The sequence below is a fragment of the Thamnophis elegans genome, chromosome 2, assembly GCF_009769535.1.
Source record: "Thamnophis elegans isolate rThaEle1 chromosome 2, rThaEle1.pri, whole genome shotgun sequence".
Lineage (NCBI taxonomy): Eukaryota > Metazoa > Chordata > Lepidosauria > Squamata > Colubridae > Thamnophis > Thamnophis elegans.
Window position 1 is genome coordinate 48,439,639 of NC_045542.1, and position 20,603 is coordinate 48,460,241.

Consider the following 20,603-nt stretch of genomic DNA (forward strand, 5'->3'; position numbering starts at 1 on the left):
ATTTAACCAGTCTCCTAACAAATGTATTAATTGCAAAGAAAACAAGAATTCTAAGCCAATCATGTAGAGTAGGAAGAAATGCTCAAGCTGTCAGAGTTCCGACTGATGCCCTAATAATAATCAGGAGACTCAAGCCATTTAGCAAGAAAAATCCAGTTGTTTATTAGGAATGCCATGTCGGCATGAACCCAGTGAAGCCAGCTCTGACTTCACTCAATTCATGCCTTGCCTCTGACACTGTTTCCCCCTCCCCCCCAAGGTGTGTCACCAGTCATATTCCCCAATTTTGGGGTTGTAGAATTCACTTCCTCCAGCTGTTGCGGGTCTCTGTGGAGGTGGCCTTGACTTCGGCCAACAAGCATGTGTTTTGTTTTGACTGAGGTGCGATTTCTTCAGGGCAGCTGCAAGGTGCGATTTCCCATCCCCCTGCCTATGGCAACTCAGGAGCAGGTCAGGAAAGTTTCGCGAGTTGACACAAGCATTACCCTATCAGGATGATTTTACTTGGTTTGCTTGGAGGAGGTGATAGATACTTAGACTTCCTGAATAGGTATTAGCACTATTTGGGATAAATATTTCATATTTTACTAGGATGCGCATGGAAGTTATACTAAGATACCACAGACCCTCAGCTTTCAATGTGTAAGTTAGGTCTTTTGGTGTGCCAATGGGTCACAATCTACTTCCCACAACCTCCCCTTCTTCCATCTTCCTGATCTATAGCTTTGATTTTATTTATTTATTTTAAGAACAGCTATTCTCTGAAATAAGCCCATGTGGTCAGAATCCATTTCTAAGAGGCTAGAACAAGTAAATGTAAGAATTCAAACATATTTCATTGGGAGGAGCAGCTGTAAACATACATGTATTTGAGAGTTTTTCTTCATGTGGAACTTTATAGGTGGATGATCTGAAAGCCAAACTTGCTGTTCAGGAGCTGGAGCTTAAGCACAAGAATGAAGATGCTGACAAACTGATTCATGTGGTAGGAGTTGAAACGGAGAAAGTGAGCAGGGAAAAAGCAATTGCTGATGAAGAGGAACTCAAAGTGCAAGTCATTAACTTGGTAGGGTTTTTTTTTAGTTTGATTTGATTTGGCACTGGCAGTTGCTCCCCTTGTAAAAGAGGTAGAAAGAGAAAGCTGCTAATTAAGCAAAGAATGCATATGGAGGCCTATGCAAGAACCAGATGCTGGCCTGAGACACATATTCTATCTGTAAACAATACAATGCAATGCAATGCAATGCAATGCAATGCAATGCAATGCAATGCAATGCAATGCAATGCAATGCAATGCAGTACAATACAATACAATACAATACAATACAATACAATACAATACAATAGCAGAGTTGGAAGGGACCTTGGAGGTCTTCTAGTCCAACCCCCTGCCTAAGCAGGAAACTCTGTACCATTTCAGACAAATGGCTATCCAACAATTTCTTAAAGACTTCCAATGTTGGGGCATTCACAAACCTGGAAGGAACTACTCAAAACCTCGTTTCATTTTGTTTTGCTTTAATTCTGTGATGGCGAACCTATAGCAAACATGCCACAGAAGCACATAGAGCCCTCTCTGCGGGCACATGACCCGTTGCCCCAGCTCAGTTTCACCACACATGTGCACATACCTCCCGCTGGCCAGTTAATTTTCTGGTCTCTGCCACATATGTGTAGGGGGCAGGATGCATGCAGGAGATGTGCAGGCATGCACAGAGATGCTTGTGCATGTGTAATGTGTATATGTATGCATGGGGTGCATGCACTTGCATGCGCTTGCACGAGATGGGGTGGGGTGCGCCCCCCCCATGGTCTGTTTTTGCTCCCAGGAAGCTACAGGGAAGCCTACTAGGCCCAAAATGAGGCATGGGTGTGTGCGCAGCAGGGCCCCTCTGTGGCTTGTTTTTACTCCCAGGAGGCTGTAGGGATGGTGCACATGCATGGGGGGAAGGCGGAGCACAGCGAAGGGGTCGTGCATGCGTGCATTCACAGAGGGGGGCCCTGCGGGGTGGATTCTGCACACGCATTTCATTATGGCTGTCACGCATGTACGTACTTTTTGGCATGCAATGACAAAAAGGTTAGTGATCACTGCTTTAATTCCTGGCATCTTTTTTTTAACTAAGTGTGACCAGTGGTTTATTACACTAGTTTTTGATCATTTAAATCAGTGTTGCTAGTAGAATTTAATTGTCACCTCCATTGGTTGTCTAAGATATTGTTCCTCAACCATGATGAGCTCTCATAATCTCTAACCAACCATTTTAACATTAATTATATGTATAACCCACAATAGTTTTTTAACCAGTTGCCCTTTGCTCCAAGTCCCATTAACTAGTTTTGCTCATTAGAAAACACTGCATTGTAAGAAGAGGTCATGATTTTTAAAGATAAGATTACATACTTTATACAAATATGAGAAATTGATATTATTGATGGATTTGCTACAGTGTACTCTGTTATCTTTATTTATTTGTTTTAAACGTTTACATCACTGCCCATCTTATACCAAACTCTAAGTAGCTCCCAATCAAGAATTAAAATAATAGTAAAAAAGACATAAAAAACCAAATTAAATCAATTAATATTCTAAATATTAAAAAGCAAAAACTTGGCACCAAATTAAGCTAAAAATTGGTGTATTAAAAATACTAAAGAATTTAGCCACGAAGCCACACATTGTTCCCTGCAGATCCGCTCCTTTCATGTGCTCTTTCTAGTGTGTATTGAAGCACTGAAAACTGCCCCAAAGATGCTTTCTTTCAAAAGACAAGTGGGCTTTCTCTTTTTGCTTGAAGATGTTTTGCCTCTCATTCAAGAAGTTTCTTCAGTTCTGACTGAATGGTGGAGAACGGAAGGATTTTATTCTTTGCAATCATCCTTGTTGAAGATATGAATGGATCTTCAGGGGGGGAAATTGCAGACTAGAAGATTCAGGTGACTCTGAGGGCACATATAAACCTCCAAGTGTCCTCCAACAATTCTCAGAAAGAGGGCTATTGACCAGATGACTGCAAAAAATATAAATCAGTCCATTGTCTTCCATTTAGTCAGAACTGAATAAGCTTCTTGGATGAGAAGTGAAACGTCTTCAAGTAAAACTAGAAGGTCCAGCTGCCTTTTGAAAGAAAGCACCTTTGGGACATCCATGACCTGGATGACAAAGAATCTCCATAGACACTGAAAACTGCATTGCACCATATGCCAATCATATATGAGGATGAATCTGCCTCAGCAAGGAGATAGAATGGATAGTCTCCTTCATTATTTTCCCTTTGTGCTTCTCTTTACTTGGCAGTTCATTTGAATTCATTTATTGGGTGTCCTAAACGCAGAACTCTTCTGGGAAATTTCCAGTCACCAAGCTTCAGCAATTGCTCACAGCCGGTGTTCACAATTACTCTCTTTCTTAGCATTACTTTATGACGGAAACTTTTTTGTTGATCTAACAAGGGAACCTTGAGGGGATCTGAATGTTAAAACTGAACTAAAGAAACACATTTTCCCAAATAAATTGAGAAACATTCATATTTCCTTCCCCAGAACGTATCAGAAAAGCAAAGGGCTTGTGAAACTGATTTGGCTAAGGCTGAACCAGCACTGATTGCTGCTCAGGAAGCTCTCGACACCCTCAATAAGGTAAAAATCCTTTAGGTTTTCAATCATCCATTAAAAAAATGATGTACTCATTTCTAGTGATATACTCTGTTTCAACATGTCATTGATTAAGTAGATGAATATGCTTCTATTTTTATGAAGGAAGATCCCAGAGACAGAAATGTGGTCTGGATAATTGATTCCTCTTACAGGAACCATTTCCAAGCCATCAATTGTAAAAGGGCAGAGTTTCTCAGAGTTTGTTTGAAACTTCAAATCACTTTAGAAATAAATACTTCTCATTCAACAAAATATGGAGTAAAAAAAAAACAACCAACCCCCACAGCCTGAGATTGTTTTGCATATCAAAAACCCAAGATCCCTTTTAGACTGAGCCCCTACCCTGGAAGGTTTTATCAAGGATTTGGAGCTGCACGGACTATGAAGCCTCTGAAGTACTGCTCCAAAATTCTGTAAATCCAAAATTCCACTAGAAGAGAATATTTGTAGCTTCAGGTTGAATTGTGGGTCCTTGGTGCTCTCTGAAGTTGGTTTACTTGTTGACCAGTGGTGGGATTCAATTTTTTTTTACTACTGGTTTTGTGGGCGTGGCTTGGTAGGCATGGCAGGGGAAGGATACTGTAAAATCTCTATTCCCTCCCCATTCCAGGGGAAGTTTCCTGCAAAATCCCCATTTCCTCTCGATCAGCTGGGACTCGGGAGGCAGAGAATAGATGGGGGTGGGGCCAGTCAGAGGTGGTATTTACTGGTTCTCTGAACTACTCAAAATGTCCGCTACCAATTCTCCAGAACTGGTCAGAACCTGCGGAATACCACCTCTGTTGTAGCCATTTCATTACTCAACTAGGTAACATCCAAGCTCAAAGGCCATACTATAGCATGTAATATTCTGCTGCTCTGCTAACACGAATATATTGTAGTCAATATGGGGTGCTTAATGGGTTATTTTCTTAATCATGGAATTTACTATTTCATTGTTAAAAAAGTTCTTTCTCTTCTCCCTCATCTTTGGCTACCTTTTTAGAACAACCTGACAGAGCTGAAGTCTTTTGGATCTCCTCCAGAAGCAGTGGTTAATGTAACAGCAGCAGTTCTGATTCTAACTGCTCCAGGTGGCAAGATACCAAAAGATAGAAGTTGGAAAGCAGCAAAATCCATGATGGGCAAAGTAGATGCTTTCCTGGATGCCCTGAAGAAATATGACAAAGAACACATTCCCGAATCTTGCTTGAAAGCTTTTAAGTAAGAAGCATCTACACATATATGATCTTACAGTGAAATAAATTGAAATGGCAGGTCATGCATTGGAGGGAGAGAGAGAGGAGAGAAAGAGAGGAGGGGGGAAGAGAGAGAGAGGAGAGAGAGAAAGAGAGGGGTGAGAGAAAGAGAGGAGAGAAAGGGAGGAGAGAGAGGAGAGAAAGAGAGAGGAGAGAGAGAGAAAGAGAGAGAGGAGAGAGAAAGAGAGGGGGAGAGAAAGAGGGGTGAGAGAAAGAGAGGAGAGAGAGGAGAGAAAGATGAGAGAGAAAGAGAGGGGTAAGAGAGAGAGAGGAGAGAAAGAGAGGAGAGAGAGGAGAGAAAGAGAGGGGTAAGAGAGAGAGGAGAGAAAGAGAGGAGAGAGAGGAAAGAAAGAGAGGAGAGAGAGAGAAGAGAGAAAGAGAGAGAGAGAAAGAGAGAGGAGAGAGAAAGAGAGGGGTGAGAGAGGAGAGAAAGAGAGGAGAGAGAGGAGAGAGAGAGAGAGAGAGAGAGAGAGAGAGAGAGAGGAAGATTTAAACTTAGAATCTTCTTCTGTGTAGCTCACTGGCACCACCTTCAAAAATAAAAGTGGGGTAAATGCCAATAATTGTGGCTGAGCAGAGGCTCTGAATGCAAAAGGTCCCAGTCTTTCCAAACATGTCGGGGAATTCTTCCCTGAAACTGTGAGAAGTCTGTGTTGATTATTGCTGACACTGCCGAAGTTTGATGGCATTTGTGTTGCCTTTGACTTGGGGTGAGGCTGTATCTGTCTCTCCAGTGCCCAGAGCAGATTTTCTCCTTCCTGTTTCTGTCTTCTTCCTTCTCATGCCAGGCCCGCAAGGAGTTTAACATTTTCCCCAGTTGTCGTCGCCCTCTGGATGAGTCACAATTCTTAGATTTCTAGATTTAATTTAAGAGATAATCTGGAACCTTCTTAAAAGGTGACAAATGTAACCAGATTTTTTCCCATTTTCTAAGAAAAATCTGTTCTTGCATCTCTTGCCTTTGGCAGCAATCAACCGATGCAGTAAGTAGAAAAGGACTTTTCTGCTTTTATTTATTTAGATATAGATAGCTGCCCAGTTCACCACAGCGGCTCTGAGCAGCAAACAAAGATTAAACAGAAACCATACGGACATATAATTAAAAACAAAAGCAGGAGCTACAAGTTTTTTTAAAAAATTAATTATATAAGGCTATGTTAACCCACTCAGGCTTTGCTAACTTCACAACCCCCATGCTTGACAAATAACTGGCTTTTGACGATTTCCAGAGAGGTAGCAGGGTCAGGGCCAGCCTAATTTCAGATGTTATAGTGTCTCAGAGGCAGAGGCGGGGTTCAATTTTTTTTTACTGCCGGTTCTGTGGGCGGGGTGGGGCTTGGTGGGTGGGGCTTGGCTTGGTGGGTGTGGCAATGAAAGGATACTGCAAAATCCCCAGTCCCTCCGCACTCCTGGGGAAAGGATACTGTAAAATCTCCATTCCCACCCCACCCCACCCACTTGTTTTCCAGCTCCGTTCTCCTGTGCAGGGCAACAGAAGAAGACCCAGCCGATCAGCTGGGACTCAGGAGGCAGCAAATAGATAGGGGCGGGGCCAGTCAGAAGTGGTATTTGCCGGTTCTCCAAACTACTCAAAATGTACATTACCGGTTCGCCAGAACCAGTCTGAACTGGCTGAATACCACCTCTGCTCAGAGGACAGGGGTCATGATAGAACAGGTACATTTCTGGTTCCTGAAAGATGACAATCTTTAATTGATAGCAGTTGAAGTGTACCCTTCCAGGCAGCTCTCAAAGGAGAATACAGCCCATTGGAGAGACAGTATTTCCAGTTTCCATGATTTGCTGAGAGAGGAAGAAAAAGATGGAAGATCCACTTCAATGTACATTGCCTTTTTGTGCCTTCTGTCTTTATTGGCCATTACCAATAATAAGTGTAATCTTTAGTGGAAGATTCCTCTTGTTCACTTCTTTATATTCCATCTATGATACCATCAAGCATGCCTATAACTAGACATTCTGATAGTCTCAGGACTCCCATCACTTCCAGTACCTAATCCTTGTCCTCACAATTCCTCTTTCCACAATTCCCCTCCAGTAATAAAGTAAATACTGTGTGTGCCAGGCTCCACGCTGTCTAGCAGACAACGTGTCTTTCATTCACTTACTGTACTTTGAATATAACTGAATTAGATATGGAGGCTATGTATCTAAATGTAATTTCCTAATAAAGAATGTATTCCTTTTTAAAGACAAATACCAGTTATATATAAATCTTATTGTGAATTTAGAAGCAACGGAGCAAAAACTGGAGCAGTATTTCTACTTCAGATCAGAAATAGGGATTTTTTTTCCATAATTTAAACATTTTTTAATGTTTCCATCAACAGATTACATTATTTTATGAGTGTGTGTGTTGTGTGTTGCAAAAGTAGCAAAAAGAATATGAATTATAGCAGTCTTATTGTTGTAGCGCTCATTCTAAGATGACCTGGAACATGTTTGTCTCTTCAACTGCTTTCACTTTGTCCAGTTTGTGATTGATATCAGAGAGTAAACAATTTTCTTCAATTTCATTCTTTGAAAAGTGCTAATAGCCTATATCTCTGTTTCACTTGCTAAAAAAGAAACAGCACAATTCCTAGGATCAGTTCATACACATTTGCAGGGAAATCAGTTGACAAGACCGTGTTATGATATCAAATGTGCTGTAAAACCTTTAACTTACATATTGTTCCGCAACATTTTGATGTAAATATAAAAGAACAGGGATTTGCACTGTAACATCATGTGTGCCATTGTTCATCACAGTTGCTGGGCTCAGAGCAAACATCTTTGTAGTTCTTTGGGGCACTTAGATTATAACTGTGGTCACTCTTTTTTCCTCTTTCTTGTAAATACAGTAACGCAGCTTTATCTTTCATTACTGCGTTTGTTCATTTAAGTGATCAGCTGCTTTATAAAACTTGAAGACGTCCTTGTTCCCCCAGTTCCAATATATCCCTTTGTAAACTTTTCTCTGCAGACCATTTCAGAATGATCCAACATTTGATCCTGACTTTATACTCTCCAAGTCCACAGCTGCGTCTGGTTTATGCTCTTGGTGCTTAAACATTGTTCGTTTCTATGAAGTCTACTGTGATGTGGCACCTAAGCGGCAGGCCTTGGAAGAGGCTAATGCTGAACTGGCAGAGGCACAAGCCAAACTCACAATGATTAAAAACAAGATTGCAGTAAGTAGGCTTCAACTTCATTTGGGTAATGTGCCAGACCCCAGGGCATCTTGTTGAAGTAGATATCAGTGTTCAAATTGGCTGACATTCGCTGCTGGCGCCAAGCAAGAGAATTAATTATTTAGCCAAAGTTACACAATTAAACCAATTGCATGCAAACAACATTCCGTTGTATCTATACAGATCAAGAACCGGTATAAACATGAACTCTTGAGTCACACATTTTCCTGCGCATGAATGGCATGAAATGAAATGAAAACTGTACTGGCCCAGTTCAGATGTGGTGACCTCGTGGCTTTCCAAAATTTGCTAAGCTGTAACAGTAGCTCCAGCCAAGGAGTGGAATGCTGGGAGTTGAAGTTATGCAATATCTGATGGGACACGTTACCCATTCCTGAGCTAAATGAGAAGCATCTCACCCTTCCTTTCCTCCACATAGCCATAGGAATTAATTTAGACTTTAGATTTTACAGATTTCTGGCTTTTGAGAAGGGCTGTGATTTATAATATGCTCTGATTTTGAGATAAACTATTAAAGCATTTCAGTGTTCAAAGTTGGTTCCAAACAGGCACGGTGGTAGTTGCAGTGTCACAATTAAGGCCTTCTCCCTTTGGGTTTGCATGTGACATCCTATAAGGGCAAGTCTTTGCCACAATCACCATGTTGCCTCTTTGAATAGACAAACACATATCTGTCCTGGCAGATGCCACTGTTGGTTTGTTTAGCCACAGTTTCTGGTTTAAACAAAACAGCAAGCAGGCATCTGCTAATTCCAATGTATTTTCTCCTCCCTTTTACTTCAGAGGAGAAAAGTGAGCATAGGCTGTGCATGAACTCATACCCACTTGTACACCAGTTTGTGAAGGAGAACCTGGCTCAATCAATAGCTTACCTAGCCCTGGATCTATTTCAATAGAAGATAGTCAAAAGTTAACATGAGTGTAACAGCTTTTTCTACTGCATGTGAGGCTCAGTTAATTTTAACCTTGCTTAATGGCTACTTAGTACATTTCTGCTTGGTTTTATTATTTCATTTCATTTCATTTATTATTTTAAATAATTGGGAAATTTATCCTCTTGTACTTATGTTATTATTCAATATATTGTGCAAATCCAGAAACTAGATTGATTCAGAGCCTAAGTTATATACAGTATATAGTTTGTTCTGAATCCTTCATTATGTGCAACTTGAAGAAGTATTTCATTTACCAGCTTTACATCTCTTATTTAGGACTAAGATACAGGTAGTCCTTGACTTACAACAGTTCGTTTAGTGACCGTTCAAAGTTACAATGGCCCTGAAAAAAGTAACTTATGACCGTTTTTCACATTTACGACCGTTGCAGCATCCCCATGATCATGTGATCAAAATTTGAACACTTGGCAACTGGCTCATATTTATGACGGTTGCAGTGTCCCAGGGTCATGGGATAAGCTTTTATGACCTTCTGACAAGCAAAGTCAATGGGGAAGCCAGATTCACGGAACAACTGTGCTACTAATTTAACAATTGTAATGATTCACTTAACAACTGTGGTAAGAAAAGTTGTAAAATGGGGCAACAGTCACTTAACAGATGTCTCACTTAGCAACATAAATTCTGTGGTTCACTTGTGGTCGTTAGTTGAGGATTATCTGTATGAACAGGACTCTCAGCCTCCCTGTTTCTAGCCTAATGTCTTTAACCACTACACCAAATTGATTCATTTTCTAAATTGGATATCTTTTTACAAACCTCCCTGACTTTTCCATTCTTTGCCTTTTTCCCCCCTAATCTATCACCACCCATTAGTGCAGCCTTTTCTCCCTCACCGTTTTAGACAACTTTACTTGATGAAATTATTGCAATGATTACTGATAAATTACGCTTCAATCAGAAGGCTATTCAGGGGCATGGTGGTGTGATTATGAAAGCAGAATGACACACAGCACAGCCTCCGCCCCTTTTCCTGTGCACATTGTGTGGTTGCACACACGAACAACGTTTTCATCATTTCGATATACATGTTAGACCCTGCGACACCTCCAAAATTATTGCGTATTTGTAAGCATTTCCAACAACAAGTAGGGGTATCTTTTTAAAAAAAATCATATGAGTAGTTGTCTGCTTTTCTGTGATGAATTAATATTACTCCCCTGTCAGATCTGGTTACATGATGCAGCACTTACTCATCCTTCAAAACTAGCTTGTGCGTAAAGGCTCAATTTAAATCAATTTCTTTTAGCCAAACTATTGCCTCATTAATATGGGAAGAAATTACATTGGTTTAATTTGTCATTTCCATATATGTAACTTTTCAAACTTTTTGTCTGAAAGGATCTAAATGCCAATTTAGCTAATCTGACTGCCGAATTCGAAAAGGCCACAGCTGCGAAAATCAAGTGCCAGCAAGAAGCTGATGCAACGAATAGAGTAATATCATTGGCTAACAGGTACACTGTCTCTAAATACTTCCTAGGGTGCTCTTTGTTAATGCTGGTTAATTACCATGGTTGGTTTGTGTCAGCATGAGCCTGACCACATGAGGTCCATGATCGATCTTCCTCTTTTTAAAAACTGAAACCCAGAAGTAGGGTGGGGAGGGGAGGGGGCTGCCATTGTCTCTGAAGCAGCAGTTACAGGAAGAGAGTTTCACTGTTTGAACCCCAACCCATTTCTCAATTCAGATTGACTCTTGTAAATGTATATTGTGGACATATGCTCCATCTTAATTTTCTTGGGGATAGGTCTGAATTTAAATATGATTTCTAAAAGTATTTGTTTAATTACATCAAAAAACATGCTGGTATAGGAGATTTGTTTGGGTTTTCCTATATCGTTAACTCTAACGGCTAATAGTTTACATTCAGGGGTGGGCTGCTACGGGTTTGCCTGGGTTTGGGAGAACCTGTAGCTAACGTTATGGCCGGTTCAGAAAACCTCCAAATCCCACCCCTGGCTGGCCCTGCCCACCCTGCTACTCCCACCCCACCCTACCACTCCAGGAGTCTCCATGCAGCCCATTTTGGAGGTGAGGTAAATGCAGGGCATGCACGGAGGCTCAGGGAGCGGGGGGAAGGGCCTCCTGAAAGTTCCGGAGGGCCTACGGAGCCTGGGGAGGTAATTTTCACCTTTCCAGAGGCTTGAGGAAAGCCTGGGGAAGACAAAAATGCTGCCCATCCCCGGCATGGTGCAGGAGGGCAACTAGGCCATTCCCGCCATGGCTATGCCCACCCAGCAACCGGGCAGAGAACCCGTTCCTGAAATTTTTGAAGCCCGCCCCTGTTTACATTTGTATGTCTTCCAAAATTTCTAAGAGACAGAATCCAATACCTTCACTCTTACAAGCCCTTGGAAGAAGATACTCTTCGTTTGGTTACACCAGGGGTCAGCAACCCACAGCTCTGGAACCGCATGTGCCTCTTTCATCCCTCTGCTGTGGCTCCTTGTCACGAGTCAATAAAAGAAAAAAAGGATGCCATACTAAGAGGAGACTCTATGGTGGGGGGACCAGACTTCCAGCCAGTAAAAGGAAAAAGGATGCCGTGCTAGAAGGAGGCTCTATGGTGCGGAAACCGAACTTCCGGTCAGCTGCAAAATTGAACAGGGGGCTTCCGGTTAGGACAGCTGTGGCTCTTTGAGTGTTTAAGGTTGCCAACCCCTGGGCTACACCAAACTATAGTATTGTTTGCAATTAATCATGGCTAGCCTAGGAGGATACATGATATTCCTTATTGAATCCCAAGATTCTAAGCCACATTTCAAGATCAGAAAGAATAGTATAATATGAATCTTAAATATTATAAACCAGACAGTGATTGCTAAAGCTTCAAACCACTTGTGTATTCATATCAAATTGGGTTTTTTTTCATTCTTGTGAATCAGAAAGTATGAGAAATCACTGGGAAGCTTGATTCTCCCAAATCGGCTGGAAGTCCCAGCTGGTATGAAGAAAATTTTTCAGCTTCTCAGCAAGCTATGAACCATTTCCTGAAAATAAAATACTGCATACGAGAGAAAGCATGAATCAAAGATGAGTGGTTTGTTTAGAGGAACTGCAGTTAGCATTTGGAGAAGGCTGTTGGTTCATAAACAAGCAATGTTCTCTGCTTTTATGGGTCCTCTGGAGATGACAGTCTTAACTGATTCTCATCACTCTGCCCCTTGCTAGAAGCCACAAAGTATATCACCAAGGAAAAGAGTTACAGTACACATCTTGCACTAAGGCTTATGGTATGGATCTTCACAAAAGTTGTGACTTAAATATTGCTGAAAGCTGTTGTGGCCCTCAGATCTATCTTACTGTTATATGCTCCCTAATTTCTTTTAATGATGAGAAATCTGAGTGGTTTCAGAACTTACCAGGAAGTGGTAAACTTCAAATGAGAAATTTATGGTTTTATACATCATATTTCACAGCAGCTGAAAGGAGGAGGGGGAAACACTCTGATTGCCAGATTCTTCTTTCCCAAAGAGCCCAGCAGCTGAGGGCAGCCCCCGCAATGAAGAAAAAAAAATATTTGGTCATTTTCCCAAGTTCCTTATTAGTGGTTTTCTCCTTGGTAGTTCCTTGAAGAGGTCATTGTTTTCTGCTTGATGGTCTGTCTGGTGTTAATCCCTGGTTATCTGGGTGTAGGCTAATATAAAGGATATGTTCTGATCTTTTTATTTCCTCCTCAGCCTTTTAATTGTCTCTTTTGAATAATGTACAGAATAAATGTGGTTTATTACAAACCCCAGATTTCCTAGCACTGATGATGTTACCTACTTAGGTAATGAAACACGCAGAGGCTTGGGGAGGGGGAAAACCAGGCCTCCCGGAAGACCTCTGGAGCCCAGAATCTCAAGAAAAGCCTCCAGAGCCTGGGGAGGGTAAAACACCCTACCCCCCACCGCCGACTAGGTCACACCCACCATGGCCACGCCCACCCAGCAACTGGGCCGAGAACCCGTTGCTGAACTTTTTGAAGCCCAGCCCGGAAGTAAATAGCAAATCTCAGGGAGCACTAAGGACTCTGCAGTTCAGCCCTGAGCTCCATATATTTTCTTCTATTCTATGATTGACTATTCAAGCCAGATTGGGTTAGATCCTCACACATCCTAATCAGATCCTTCTCTCCTTTTGGAATGTTTCCTAAGGCTTGTTGGTGGATTAGCCTCTGAAAACGTGCGTTGGGCTGAATCGGTGGAAAATTTCAGTGAACAGGGAAAGACTCTGTGCGGGGATGTGCTACTGATTACTGCATTTGTTTCCTATGTTGGGTATTTTACCAAAAAGTATAGGACCGAGTTACTGGATAAGTTCTGGACTCCTTACTTAAAGCAGCTGAAGGTAAGTCTATGTGAACCACCTATTCCAGAAGATGAATGTTCTTTCAATGGATCTGTCTGGCTTCTAATCCTAGTGGCTTTAGGTTACAAGTAGAGTGTCAGGGTTCCAAATGGCATCCAAAATTAAATCAGAGTCCAAGGCTAAGTATTGCTCATAGTTCCAATTTATTAAGAGAGCCATGTTGGCACATCTGGGAAAACCCAAATCTGAAGGCTTCTTGGTTTTCCCACCCAGTTGAAAGTTCAAGATCTTGCCCCCACATCCACAAGTCCATCACATGGTCCATTCTCCCACTGCCATGCTGGCAGCTTCCACCCATCCAGTTCTGCTCAGGTTCAGAAGTACAGAAACAAAGGATGACCTTGGCTTCCTAAAAAGAATTTTGTTTAGGCTACACAGTAAGTAACTCTGTACAATCCCCCCTCCCATTTTTCCCATGGTAAAAAAAGGCATAGTAGAATAATAGAAAGTGTGGCAGGCCAAAGATCCAAAAGAAAACTGCAGGCCTGACAGGTTCTTCAGGTTATGCCCAGCTTTAGACTATAAACCTCTAACTCTCTGACCATTTCTTGACTTCTTGGCCAAGAAAGGAAACACCATCCTTTACTTTTATTCTCCAGGGCACTTTGTAACAACCCATTAAAACAATTGAGCCTCAGAGTGATCTTTTCAGAAGTAATACTGTAGCACAGAACTGATGAAGAACCTTGGGGAATGAAGGGAACTTTGCTTCATACCTTAAAAATACGAACATTAATATCAGTAGCAGCCAAACCTTCCTAGAGAGAGTCACACGCAAGATGCCCTTGCTGGAAGGCCTACTCCCATTGCTTCTCTTCAGATGATAGATGGGAAGGGTGAAAAATACGGAAACATCATATCCCCCTCAAGTGTTTTGCCAAGATGTATGCATTGCGTCAAAATAATAGTTTGTCAATGAAGGGTGCAGCAGGTCCAAGAGATGATGGATCTTGAGGACAAGATGTTATTCCTGCAGGCTATTCCTACTAAAAATCTATAGTTCTTTCTACTCATTGTGTCATTTGTCTAAATTAGTGAGGAGCTCCTGGCCTGTGAGTCTCCTTATCCAATGTGCAGGGTTTTCTCATTTGAGCCCTGAAGCTTCCTTGATGCTGCTTTCTCTCTGCCCATCTGCCCTTTAGAGAACTGCTGCTTTAGAGTGCTTCCTTGAACCAACACCTGATTTTCCAGTAACAAGTGAGATAGTCTCAGATAAGCAAAGAGATCGTGAAGTTCTGTCTTATGTTCACGGTGGCTTGTCAAAATCTGAGAAATTTGCAGCTGAACGCAAGCAGTGCCTTTTCTATCCTAACAGTCCATTCTTATCTTAACATTATGATAGGTACCAATTCCTATTACCTCTGGCCTGGATCCTTTGTCCCTGTTAACAGACGATGCAGATATAGCAACCTGGAACAACCAGGGGCTCCCCAGCGACCGAATGTCAACAGAAAATGCAACCATTCTGTGCAACACAGAACGTTGGCCCCTCATTGTAGACGCGCAGCTTCAAGGGATCAAATGGATCAAGAACAAACATGGACGAGATCTGAAGGCCATCCGACTTGGACAGAAAAGGTGAACGAGTGTTTATCTGTTCGATTTGGGCTTTATTCTAAAAGAATGGCCTTATAGGCTCAAAAACAAGAATTGCTCAGAGACCAGGGATGGGCTTCAAAAATTTTAGCAACGGGCTCTCTGCCTGGTTGCTGGGTGGGCATGGCCATGGTGGGCATGGCCTAGTTGGCCTCCTGCACCATGGCAGATAGGGGGCATTTTCTCCTTCGAGCCTCCAGCAGGGCAAAAATAGCTTCCCCTGGGCTCCAGAGGTCCTCCGGAGGCCGGAAACAGACCTGTTTCCAGCCTTCCAGAGGCCCATTGTTTGCCCTCCCCAAGCCTCCATGTGGGCCCTGTACTTACCTGGCATTCCAAATGGGCTGCGTGGGGACTCCTGGGAGGGGAGGGGAGGGGCAGGGTGGCCGGGGCCAGCCAGGGGTAGTATTTGTGGGTTTCCCAAACTGGGCAGATTCCCGAACCCGTGCGAACCTGCAGCAGCCCACCCTGTCTGAGACACACCTTCATTTTGCTTGCATCTCTGGGAGTATTATAATTAGCCCCTTTTCGTTCTTTGCATTCAATCAATCTTCCTTGCATCACCCCTCAAAGCCCACACTATCAGATTTCCTCACTTGCAATGCCCCACACTTAGGGAATGGCTGGGAACAGGCTCCTTGAGATGACTGGAGCCTTGATCAGTAGCAAGGAGTTTAGGTGGGAAACACACACGCATCTTTCAATGACATAGCAACATTTCCAGGATCATTTACAGGCAGGTAATTCACACCCAATGACACTTTATCCACGAACTATTCTTCATTAATTTCCTAGCTTTATTATTCGACACCAAGACCTTTCACTCCCCCATGCTTCCCCAACTCCGTCAGAAAAGCTAATCAAGAAACAGGTGAGAAGAAGATGGTTGCCATCCAGATGGTTGCATCTACACACAAAATGTCCTCTCTCCAGCCCTCCTCCTTATAGCAATTGTGGTCACAGTCACTCACCAGGTTGGGCTACATAGCTTTTACCCTGCGATGTGTAAACTGCCACATGGTATCCAGTTTCTGGTTGGTCTCGTTTCAGACTGTGTCACTCACAGGTTTTACGCATCCAAAGACACACTCCTTAGACAGCTTTATTGTTGTGTTTGCCTTCTTCCTTGTTTGATGTTTTTCTTAGGCCATAATAACCTATGTACCCATCCATTTAATTCAGGTAGATTTCATAAATTTTACAACTTCTTCTGCCCAAATTCCACAGATTTTAATAGGAGTTCTGGGCTTATTTGTTTATTTAAATTTATATAATTGCCCATCTAATTTACATGAGACTGGGTGACTCACAGGAAAAACAGTGACAAATTCATGCAAATAAAATGATTAAAATGCTTAACCAAATAGACAAACTCAAGCAAGTGCCAATCTACAACTCAGTATTTAATGGGCTATTTCATCTAATGGGGTAGTTAATTAGTGTGAGGACTCCATTACCGCTTTTCTATCTTGCAATGCATGTCTGTCACTCTCTATTCACTTGAATTTTCACTGAATCTTCTCTTGTCCTGTGTCCGTGATGGCAAACCTATGGCATGTGTGCCAAGGCCAGCCCAGGCCAGCTCCACCATGCATGCACCTCCTGCTGGCCATCTGGTCTTCGGGTCTCTGCCGCACATGTGTGGGGGGCAGAGGGCATGCGTGGGATGCACATGTGTAGAGAGCAGGGCACATGCGGGGGGCACTCACCTTGCATTTTGGGGGTTCGTGTGTGTGCGCGCCCCATGCCCCGTTTTGAGCCTCCTGCACCAACTTGAAAGCCAAAAATGGGTGGGGGCCAAGGCACATGCGTGGGGTGTTTGCAGGATGGGGTGCAGGGGGAGGGATGCATGTGCAGGCGGTGGAGCACATGTACACAGGCAGGGAGCATGCGCAGAGGGTGCCCGCATGGCATTTTGGTGTTTTGCACGCACACGCAAGCGCTTTGACCACTCGGCACCAAAAACATTAGCCCTCACAGTCCTATGTGCTCTGGCATCTGCTTCAGTGGCCCTGATAGAGCTCCCTTTCCCCGCATGCCTCTCCATTGCAAGTGATTATGAAAACACATTTGACTTCTTTTTCAGTAGAGTAGGGTTTTTGTGTGTGTGTGTTCTCAAGAGACTGTGTGACACACGCTAAAGATTTATTATCAATTGTCCAGCTACCTAGATATCATTGAAAAAGCTGTTTCCGAGGGAGATACGCTGCTTATTGAAAATATTGGAGAGACAATAGAGCCTGTGCTGGACCCCCTGCTAGGTCGAAACACAATTAAGAAAGGAAGGTAAGTGCATTTGCAGCTGCAACAGCCCTTGGTTGTATCTTTGTAGCCTGACTTTTGCAGTCCGGTTTGCACTGGAAGTTGATGCATTTGGTGTGTATGCCTTCATTGTCCCAAGAGCGGGTATTTGATTCAAACAAAGATTAGTGAAGCATATTTTATGGTTACAGCAACAGAAGACTTATTTACAGTAAATACATTTTTTTCACTTCTATTCAATTGTGCTGATTCACAGAGACTGGATAATTCCCTCCAGTTTTCTTGGCAAGATTTTTCAGGTGTGGCTTGCTGTTTCCTCTTTTCTAAGGCTATGAAAGTGATGACCTTCCAGGGCCATTCAGTTGTCTTTGTCCCTAAGGAGAACCTAGAAGTTATACTGTCCTAGTTTCTAACGTAGTGCCTTAATCATTACACCAAACTGGTAAAGCCAACACGTAGATAAAAGCATCCTAGGAAGAAAGTATCTGTTCTGGGCATGTGCACTTTTGTGAAGAAAGGCAGAAGCAGATGACCTCAGATTAGCAATCTCTTAAAGCAAAGAGCAGGCAAGATAATCAAGAAAGAAGGCGCACGATGAAAATCCTTCACTTTACACTCACACTAGGCAACTCTCTTTTGATCAGTAGACCACAAGGTGCTGAAGCGTCAACACCGTCACATTATCTTCAACCATTTGGTAAAGAAGAGGAGAGCAGATCTCTGTTACTTTGTTGAGGGAAGAGGAACAGACATGTTTGTTCATTTTTTTTCATTAACAGTATTCTAAAATGAAAAAAAATATTGTTTATACAGAACTGCACGTATGCACTTGCTTTAGGGGTAGGTTACTGCCGGCATTACTGGTGTGCGCGTGTGTGTTTGCACATAAATAAAACTGTGCATGTGCAAAAAGTTTTAAAATAAAAAAAACTTAAATTTGCACAATGAAAATTGTTCTGCCCATGCGAAGAACCGAAAATCAAGATGGCACCGCCGTAGGAGAACTGGTTGGGGGCGTGGCAGGGCTGGGTCACTGCTGGTTCCAGCGACCCAGGCCACCAAACCACTACAGGTTTGGCCAAACTGGTCTGAATCGGTAGGAACCCACCACTGACTTTCCTGTCTTTCCCAAATGAAGTGAGGAAGCTGTCCTCTATTTATTTATTTTTTTGAAGCCTAGAGATTGCTTGGTTCAGAAATGGAGAGATAGGTGAGAAAGGAACACAAGGAAACAAATGCTGATACACAAAATAAACTCTTGAGAATGAAACAATTGTGAGTGACTGGCTGGTGACCAGAGAGGCCACCTCACCTAACCTTTAGGATAATGAATGATAAAGTATGACAGAAAACCCTGATTTACTGACTGCCTCCAACAGTGGTTTTGTAACCAATCTCTCCCTCCCTCCCTCCCTCCCTCCCTCCCTCCCTCTCACTCTCCGTCTTTCCCCCTCCCTCCCTCCCCCTACTCTCTCTCTCTTCTCTGTCTCTGTCTCTCCCTCTCATCCTAGGCTAGATATACTTATCTTTAAACCTTCTGAGTTTTCACTGAGCTCTAACACCATCAGAGGGCTATAGCAGAGGTGGTATTCAGCAGGTTCTGACCAGTTCTGGAGAACCGGTAAATTTTGAGTAGTTTGGAGAACCAGTAAATACCACCTCTGACTGGCCTCGCCTCCTTCTATTCTCTGACTCGTGAGTCCCAGCTGATCGGGAGGAAATGGGGATTTTGTAGTAATATTACCCTGAAGTGGGGAGGGAATGGAGATTTTACAGTGTCCTTCCCCTGCATGCCCAACAAGCCATACCCACCAAGCCACACCACACCCCCCAAGCCATACCCATAGAACCGGTAGTAAAAAAAAATTGAATCCCACTACTGGGCTATAGCTGTTTAACACCTCTGCAATTTTAATTTATTTATTCTTCATATTACAATAATGTGTAAACTGCACGATCTGTCCAAATTAGTTCCCAAATTAGCTCATTGTTTTCAAGTCTGGTGGATAATGGTATGCCATTGCTTATCTGTCAGGTGCCCCTGCCATTTGAATTAGGGCTTCTTCCCCCTTTCAGGATCAGGAGGGAGCACCATACACCCTTTTGCCTTAAGCAGCGAAGTGTCTCTGGTTATCCACGAGTGGATTTAGGACAGCAGTAAGAATTTCAGAAATGGCAGGCTCATGCCCTTTTCCTTTAAACTGATTCAGAATTGCAAGACTTGGCCTGCTGGCTTTTGTCTGCATCTACCTTTGTAAGCACAAAGTTTACCTCTGCTGTAACCAAGACTGATAATGTTGGGGCAGGTTTCACTCCATTCAGAGGCGTCCCAAGAGGAGAAGAAAATTATTGTCCTGCCAGCCATCACAAAGCAACAAGCTGCAAAGCAATTTTAAGTGCACTTTAGGTCTGTCTTCACCCAAAGCATTTTAACTGAAATTCACTAAATCTCTTCCCAGCACTAGAGATTTGTATGGAATCCTGGAATGCTATTTAAGGATAGAAAAAACAGAATTGCTTCCACTTCGTACCTGTTTCAAATTACACATTTTGAATCAATAAATGCTCCAGAATGTTGATAATTCAAGTTGTTATGATGAAAATCAAAGAGAGAGAAAAAACCCCAATGACAGCAAATATTCTTAAGTTGTGCTCTTTATGCTCATGTCTCTGAATCTATCCAAAAGGATATTGAAATCTGTCACTCTTGTGTGGGTTGACAACACAAATCTAACTCCGCTTTAAACTATTTTTACTAGTTTTCATTTCAATGACCAACCTCCAACATCACAATGTCCCTCATTAACATTGACCTTACCTAATTAATCTCTTTTTTTTCAAGATGTGTTGCATAAGATGAGCGGATATGGAAAGGGGCTGCTCTATTGCAATTTAATGCTGTGAATCTGCTTTGCATGCTGAAATTACCTAGTTTCACCTGCAGCATCTCCAGAAGAGGATGCAGAAAGATTCATTTGTGAAACCGGGGCAAAACTTAAACCAGACTTAAAGCCTTTATTTGCATCTATCTATAATAAATTATTTTGCCCTCATGATAATCGCTTTCATCTCATTCTTAGATCGTAAGGCCACCTTAGGTGATCCTGAGCTGTGCCAATTTGAATAGTGTTTCCCCTTTAATCTAATACACTTTACTAACTGTTCTGCTGGAAGTGCAATTAGTAAACAGCCTGAATCTATTGGCCATTTGACAAGGCACAGCCCTTCCCTTGGGCCTCCAAGTGCTTGTCTTGGGCTGCCCTCCTTTTTAACTTCAGATAGAAAGAACTGGTGGCGGCAGCTATCATCAAGTTACCCTGCAGTTCCT

General features: G+C 42.5%; 1 protein-coding gene across 1 annotated transcript in view; it reads left to right on the plus strand.

The window, feature by feature from the left end:
* DNAH17 (dynein axonemal heavy chain 17) overlaps window positions 1-20,603 on the plus strand; it is a 150,911-nt gene that overhangs the window by 94,104 nt on the left and 36,204 nt on the right. Inside the window, 8 exon segments of the mRNA XM_032239003.1 lie at window positions 902-1,066; window positions 3,544-3,639; window positions 4,643-4,860; window positions 7,879-8,086; window positions 10,405-10,520; window positions 13,207-13,399; window positions 14,763-14,998; window positions 17,177-17,299. Coding sequence (XP_032094894.1) covers window positions 902-1,066; window positions 3,544-3,639; window positions 4,643-4,860; window positions 7,879-8,086; window positions 10,405-10,520; window positions 13,207-13,399; window positions 14,763-14,998; window positions 17,177-17,299 — 1,355 coding nt within the window.